The sequence below is a fragment of the Anoplophora glabripennis genome, unplaced genomic scaffold, assembly GCF_000390285.2.
Source record: "Anoplophora glabripennis isolate ALB-LARVAE unplaced genomic scaffold, Agla_2.0 scaffold9, whole genome shotgun sequence".
In the NCBI taxonomy this organism is placed as follows: Eukaryota; Metazoa; Arthropoda; class Insecta; order Coleoptera; family Cerambycidae; genus Anoplophora; species Anoplophora glabripennis.
Genome location: NW_019416258.1, coordinates 621,944 through 630,525, shown reverse-complemented (window position 1 = coordinate 630,525; position 8,582 = coordinate 621,944). Strand labels below are relative to the sequence as shown.

The following is an 8,582-nucleotide window of genomic DNA, read 5'->3' as shown; positions in this document are numbered from 1 at the left end:
CTTAATATTAACACTATATTTTCTATGTCTCAAACTGAATAAAGAAAGCAATTCACCACCATTAAAAATTTTGTAAGCATCTAAGTATCAAAGGTTTCATAAAATATTAGTTGGAGTTTATCATCATACACATAATTATTTTTATCTATATTTAACTTAAATAATATGTAATTACATGCACATTTGATGTGGTCTGTTTCTAATCGATTAATACAAGTAACATGAGTATGAGAGTGTTCCACATAATGTTGGTAAAGATATGGGTTTGGTTTTGAATAAAACTATATAGCTTAAAACTTACATATCGTATTCCCAGTATAATATAATAACAGATAGAAAACTCTTAAGCACTAAATAATTATAGACACAATTTTTGCAATACTATAATTTACAATTTTCAGAGGATAACCTAAGAAACCAAAGATAACGAAGGCCAAACTTCAAATACGTGCAAAGTCCAAACTGCATTACCAACTAACCCAAAATGACAGGGTTAACATTCTCAGCGCCATCTTTTATTTTGGAAGCTAACTAACATGTGACGCCGCCATAACAGTTTCATTATTCATATGTTAGATTTCATTCTACGTTAGTACTATATTTTCTGTGATACTTAAGTGTGGCGTAATGTTAATAAAAACGTAAGGATCGGCAAGAAAGACGAACGAAAGAAAAAGAAGAAGAAGGCGCCGTCTAAGAAAAGCAATCTTAGTGTAGATCAGAGAGACTAGACAAGGAGCACGGACTCATACGGGAAAATTGACAAAATTTGTCAATGTAATGGTGTAATTACTTATATTTTTTACCGCTAGGGTCGCTAGTGTTCCTTACACACCTACATATTTTCATTGTTTATTGATTTATTTATCTAATTCAAAGTAGCCTACATTATTTATTTTTAAATTTTTAACACATCACAAAAACGGCATGGTTGATTTTTAATTCAAACTGCCGCTTTCTTTATTTCCCCTCCACTATTTTTGGGTGCATATGGGACACTAGCACCCATCAATGTGGTAAGATTTTTGTTTACATGGAGGTCGTGCTCCTTGTGTAGCCTCAATGGTGTATATTTTAACCTGTTCACCGCGTGTGAATAAAGTGCATATGGTTATTGCCATGTACTTTATTAAACTCGTGTCATTATAATTTTGTGCTTTACCCTTTTTTTGCTTAATTAAATCCGGACAACGTATCTAGGGTGGTAAACAGCTTATTTATTTTGTGTATTTAATTTATTTTTGTATATATTATTTATTGATTACTGCTTGAGTTTGCTACTAGGTTACTTATTAAATACTGTTTCATAGTTTGTCTTATTTAAAAGAATTAAACTTTAGTTTTTGTGGGACAGTAGAGCTTGTTGTGAACACCGACTCAATAAAAGTATCCCGCCAAGCCGTACGGCGAGTGGGGTGGAAATTTGCCTTTAAAATAAGATTTTAAAACAATGTACAGCCCAGTTCCAAATTCTGCATGCTCTGCGACTAAAGCGCGCCGTAGTTTGAAGTTTGGTTACAATAGTTTATCTGAACAATATCCAGACAATCACATGAATGGTTGGTTTCATCGACTTTGTCCAAGATACCATCTATATGAAGATGCAGTGAAACTGTTCTCAATGGGAAATGAACCTTAAATAAGCTTAAAGAGCTTCCTGTAGCAAATCAAGATTAATATTTTCTGCAGTATTTCCAAAAATCCCCATTATAATCTGCATCAAAAGCACTTAAATTTATCATATGGGATAAATTTATAGTCCCGTGTATAAAAATTAGAAACATGAGTAGGTAATAAAAAAATTTATTTTCTGATGAGATAAGATTAATGGGTGATAATAAATAAACATCATTGTGTTGTGAAGGATGTACTAACGCCTCCGATAGTTGTTTCTAGAACAATGACTGGCTAGTTTCGTATGGAAAATATCATTTGAAGTGTCATGTCGCTGTTTAGAGATCTGACTGAGCAACAATCCATCCATAACGAATTATTAAATTCAGAATATATTACCAGAAAAATATAGGCATAATGGAATAAAAATATGTAATGGACTGGTCTTCTAATCTACCCGATTGAAATCCACTAGAGAATGTTTGTTGAACTTCTAACACAAATATCTACCTCAACAATTAATTATTAGGCGAAAGATACAAGCTTACAAAATAGCATGAGGGAGAAATACATCTCATTAACAAAAAATACTGTAAATACAATATTATTTATTTTAACATAAGTATACGTATACGTATTAATTCTAAAAAGATGTTTTCTCAATTCAACAGGTTTCCAGCAAAATATCACGTAGACCATACAGATATAAAATATTTTAAAAACAATTTTTAAATTGAAAATTTCGACATATAACTACTGTGTTCAAGTTCTGATTGTAACTTGACCAATGTATAGGGTTTTTCAACGGAGGCGCTCGAACTTTACAACGCATAGCGGCCATGTTGATGAAGCTACAGCTGTGAAATTTAGAGGTTATAGTAATTAATGTTGGACAAATCATCGTGGAAAGTTACAGTGTTGAGCAACACGTGCAAATCATTAAACTTTACTATCATAGAAAGTGCCCAGTTCAAGCTACGTTCCGTGTGCACGCAATTGTCCTGTTGAATCGACTACTCATCAACTGGTTCGGTAAACAATCAAACAACACCTATACGTCTGCAAAAAATATTGCTGCAGTGAACGAGAGTGTGTAGGATAAACCGAGGCAGTCAATTCCTCATCGCGCCCAAGAATTTGGTCCTTCGAAAACGTCCTCTTGACGAATTTTGCTTTGGGACTTGCATCCGTACGTAATTCAATTGACCCAGGAACTGGAGGTAAACTGCCATAGGCAGCGTCAAGCATTCGCTGACTGGGCTCTGGAGCAGTTGGAAGTGGACCCCGACTTCGGACAGAAAATCATCTTCAGCAACGGGACTCATTTTTGGATGAATGGCTATGTCAACAAGCAAAACTGCCGCAATTGGTAAGATAGAGATAACATGATACCCGGTAGTTGCAAATGTATCCAGAAAAAGTCACTGTTTGGTGTGGAGGGGTCATTGGCACATACTTCTTCCAAAATAAAGGTAGCGCCGCTATAACTGTCACCGGCGATGGTTACAGATCGATGATAACCAATTTTTTGTGGCCTAAATTGGATATCGATCTCGATGATAGTGGTTCCAACAAGACGGCGCTATGCCACAAAGCGCATGCTATAATGGATCTTCTGCACGACAAATTACTGTGGTTACCTCGCGTTTCGGCGACGTCAACTGTCCATCGAGATCGTATGATTTAACACCACTAGACTTTTTGTTGTGTGGCTACGTTAAATCACAGGTAGAGTTGTTTCAAAATCTTATGAGTTTTGACCTTGATATGCGCAGAAACATAATTCCGACCGTCTGTCGCCTAAATTATTCTACGTCCTAAAAACATTTCATCTATTATTCAGTCTATCTCGAGCTCTCGTAGCGTAAACAAGCCTTTGATCCGATTACAAATATCATAATAAAATGCTCTATTCTTTATTATTTTAATTTAAGCAATAAAAATATACAGGGTGTTCCTAAATAAGTGTCGCAACGGAAAACTGTAAATTCCTCTTGAAAAAGGAAAAATTTTTTTCCTCTTCCATTTTTCTCTCCGGGCTTTCGTTTTCGAGGTACACGGTGTCAAAACTTTAATTTTTTTTTAATTTTTTGTCAATATCTTAGGAACCGTTTGATCTACAGGACTGAGCTTTTATACACACATTACCACTATTAATAGCTACTTTTTCGCACCCTTCTCGAATTCATTGAACGTGCCAGTGGTGGAGATTTTAAGGTATCGTAAGGGTTTCCCCCCCTAACTTTTACGCCACTAGAAAAATTAACATTTGATAGCAAATTCTGAAGCGCCAATGGATTTTACACAAACAGAGTTCTCTTAGTTCATTGCTCTAAAGTCAACCGTTTTCAAGAAAAATGACTTTTTATGAACAAAAACAAACATTTTGCTAACGTTTCGAAAATATTTTGTAATTTAAAAGATGGGTAATAATAATTAAATATGTTAACGAAATTTAACAACATTTGCAACAAGTAGCTATTAATAGTGGTAATGTGTGTATAAAAGCTCAGTCCTGTAGTTCAAACGATTTCTAAGATATTGGCAGAAATTTGAAAAAAGTTTTGGTACTGTGTATCTTGAAAATGAAAGCCTGGAGAGAAAAATGGAAGAGGAAAAAAATTTTTCCTTTTTCAAGAGGAATTTACAGTTTTCCGTTGCGACACTTATTTAGGAACATAGGGTGTTCCATATAACTAACGTTCGCCAGTTGACTTTATTGATGCCCGAGCGCCTTAGTTCATTTCTGGTTGTAATGAGACACGTGGTCTAATTCTGAGTCAATGTTTTCACAACGTGTTTATTAGAAGAATTATGTGGCTACACCACGCCTTTCGCGCATTTCGCGGCTCATGAGATTCTGAAACTACTTCTACAGGGTGGTCCGTAAGTAATGGTCCATAGAGACATACTAGATTTTTTCCTTCAAAATATTACGATTGGAGCCAATATGCCTTAATAAAATGTTGNCAATTTTTAATTTCCAACTTTGACGCCCTGTATCTTTTTTGTTATCAACATTTTATTAAGGCATGTTGGCTCCAATCGTAATATTTTGAAGTAAAAAATCTAGTATGTCTCTATGGACCATTACTTACGGACCACCCTGTATATGCGAATAAGTCGCAGACGATTGATACTTTTAAAGTCTATATGTATAATCGATGATATCGAGCCCTATTTATGCGGTCGAGGCATCGAAAATTGGACCTTCCGGATACGCGCCATCCAGTGAAGTCACGGAAAATCAATTAACTAAGTTAAGTAATTAATTAAGTTTATTCTATTATCACAAAGCAGAAAAATATATAATTTCAATTGTATATGATTTAATTTACACACACACACACATAGGATTTATTTTCTCATTATGATTAGGTTTCTTAAAAATTCACATTGAAAAAGTATTTACATATAGCGTAGATGCAATATAACTATTTATAGCAACAACACAATCAACTTTTCGTTCATCATTATCATAAAAATAAACTTCTTGAAAACATCTTTCTTTCACAATGTATACATATTTTCTGAATAATGTGTAAATAGCAAATGAAAACGAGTTACAGTTACTAGAACTAATTCATATGTAGATATACATAATACCTATTTTTATGGTATATACAATGACATTTTCTTAGAAAATAACACCGACCAACAAAAAAAGTTATGTGTACTTTACATGCGATATATGATTTCCAGTGTATTTTTGTCTCCTGAGCACGAATCCATAGTCTGTTTTGCTCCATCACCCTTCAGTTTTCCGTAAATCGCTGAATACCTTCAGAAAGTCGCTAAAAATCTTCAGTAAAATGGAAAAATTTAGGAAGTGACGAGATCTTAATACGTGACACATGTTTTTCAACGTAATTTTACCTATTGTGTCCGAATCCGTTGTCAGAATTATTCCATAACCCTTTAGTCTTCAAAATATCGCTGAAAATATAAAAAATGGCAAATTTGTAGAAGTAACGAGATATTTATATGTATATGACTCATAGTGGTCATCATCATGGAATATTTCGTTACTTCTACAAATTTGCCATTTTTTAGATCTTCATCGATTTTTTGAAAACCAGACGGTGATGGAGCAAATCTGACATTGGATTCGGATTCAGAAGGTACCAATACGTCCGAAAACATATGCCGCATGTCAAGATCTCGGTCCTTCTCAAATTTCGCCCTTTTTCTGAAAATCTTCAGCGATTTTTTGAAAACTAGAGGGTTAAGGAGTAATTCTGACGACGGATTCGGATTCAGGAAGTAAAATTACGTCGTAAAACATGTGCCACGTGTTAAGATCTCGTCACTTCTCAAATTTCTCCATTTTACTGAAGATTTTTAACGACTTTCTGAAGGTATTCAGCGATTTACGGAAAACTGAAGGGTGGTGGAGCAAAACAGACTATGGATTCGTGTTCAGGAGACAAAAATATACGGGAAACCATATGCCGCATGTCAAGATCTCGTCACTTCTCAAATTTCGCCCTTTTTCTGAAGATACAATTTATTAATTTGTGGACATCTATAAAACTATTCTTGAATATTATAATAAAACATTTTTATTAGGACTCTTTTTAACACAATATTATTCTAAAGACCATATTGTATTTTTCTGTAGCCTTTCAACAATTGATCGGAATCGGAACAAACATTAGGTACTCTTATAAAACACTTTTAAACAATTAAAAAATTATCTTTAAGCACCGTAATATAATCGTCACTTTTGTATTGTACCATTTTTATGGAACGTGATAGATGTTTGTATGCCGTATTGCAATAAACGTAATTATCGTTCAGAGCGGTGCCCCTTAAAAGATGGCAGTTAGTTTGGATATAAAGTAACATATGACAGTATATTATAGGAAAATACTACATATTTAATTCCTACTACAGATCGGAAATATTGGGGCGGCTGCAATGTGGTATAGGGGTATATGTGGGGAAAATATATAGGTATAGTAGGTAGTATCAGCAAAAGTTATCAAAATAATAATTTATTCACTATTAAGGAAAGCGATTGTAGAAAATAATTAACAGTTGTTCTAAGTGTTCCGTGGTTAATCGTCTCCGGCGATCGGTAAATACCCATTTCAAAAACGAAAAGATCGAGGTCAATGGCGCATATTGTGTAAAATAGTCGGAAGTTTTTAATATATGTTATTTTTACTAATGATGGCGAAGCATCAACTACTTCACATTTTATTAATCCCACTATATAATTGTGAGTGTATATATAATATAACACGTGTTTTTAGGGCAGTCAGTAGCATTGTGTATTGTGAGCATAGACCGGCATATGACCACAACAACAGATTATTTATTTGATTGTCGCCACAAACTTTCCGATATCTATTAATTACCTACTGCATGCATTTTAGTTATCCCTACCAACCATTGTGTTTTTAACATAATTTCTCCTAGCTGATTAAAATTCAATATCGCGTAAATAGTGGTTTTAAAGCTTTCACAGCTACTGCCAATGTTTAAAGTACGATGCTTTTTTGGGTTGTTATGCCATGGCCTGTTGCACTTCCTTAACCTTAACTAGGAATCTTTGATCTGCTCTTGTTGTTCTCGGGCTAGGCTCTATGGTGGCGGACCCGCTATCGGAACTCCTAAGCCCGCCCTGATGTTCATTTCGGTTCTTATTGGGTCTAAGACCGTTACGAACGAAACCACTTCTCAGGCAATAATGCTCCGAGATGTTCTGTAGTGGTCTCTGCAACTAATCGCATCCAATACTTCCAAACGTTTCGCCGTTCTTCACTGTCGGCATCTTCAATAGTGACTCTGCAAATAGCTTTTTTAACAATTAAAGCACCCAAATTCGTTCAAACATATTTTTTTACAGTTTTGTTTTCAAAAGCTTTCCTGATATTGAAAGCTATTTCAAAATCAGTAAAGACCTTCCAAAAATGTAAAAATTTAGTTACACTCTTTAAATACATGAAATAATTTAACAAAATATTTTCTTTCTTTCCAGCGGATGGAGTAACGTATTCTTTTGGAATTTTCTACGATGAATTTCTGGATTATTTTAAAGAAGGAAAAGCACTAACATCGTGGATCTTATCAATTTTAGTGGGAGTTACATTATGTTCAGGTTAGTGAGCACCAATTTTTTATTGTTTTTAAAATTAATATAATAATAATAAAACTGAAAAACACATTGTTCCTTATGTGTCAAGCATTGGTTACTAATAAAACATTCAGTTAATTAATAAATCAAATGTTTCTACAGTGTGTTCTGCAGCGAAATTACTTGATGGCATAATTTTTTAAAATATTTAAGTAAAAAGTTCCCATAAACACGTAATAGCTTCTCCACAGTTATCATTTTGTTATATAAAGAATAAAAAGTGAAGCATGTGTAAATTTTAATTTGGTTTCATTTCTAGGGGTCTCTACAGGGTGATTCAGTCATAATGTCATTAATTTTAACCACGTATTCGGAAGGCAGAACAAAGACAGAACATTGAAAAAAAAAAATGTTACCCGATCTTTTAAAAAATAAACAAATTACCCCTTAACTCCCGTTAATTCGGCACCCTACTTCGCGGCACGGAACCCAACAGCGGACTTAGAATGTTCAAAGGTCGAAGCGAAACAGCTGATTTTTTACCCAGTCGTCTACAATTTTGCAACTGGTTTCAAAATCAGGGTGCAGAAGATACTAAAACTTTAATAACAATGCTAGGACCGAATGATTGAATGTTTTTGTTTCAGCCATATGTCATTTTAAGTTGGTAGGTACCATGCTCTTTGAAAAGCAGTCACACAATAAAGTATACGTACTACAAACTGAATAATTATTTGAACATAATGTAATAATAAAAAGTCACATTCACATTCAATAAACATAGTGAATAGGTTAACAATCTTAAAATTACTAAATTCGAAAACAATTACCTATTATCCTTACACATTTGTTTTTATTGACAAATAAATAATACTTGTTAATATTT

At 33.9% G+C, this 8,582-nt stretch overlaps 1 protein-coding gene across 1 annotated transcript in view; it reads left to right on the top strand.

The window, feature by feature from the left end:
- The window catches only part of LOC108909405 (monocarboxylate transporter 12), a 96,217-nt gene that overhangs the window by 67,262 nt on the left and 20,373 nt on the right, over nt 1-8,582 (top strand). The window contains exon 2 of the mRNA XM_018713743.2: nt 7,601-7,720. Coding sequence (XP_018569259.1) covers nt 7,601-7,720 — 120 coding nt within the window. The remainder of the gene's footprint in view (nt 1-7,600; nt 7,721-8,582) is intronic.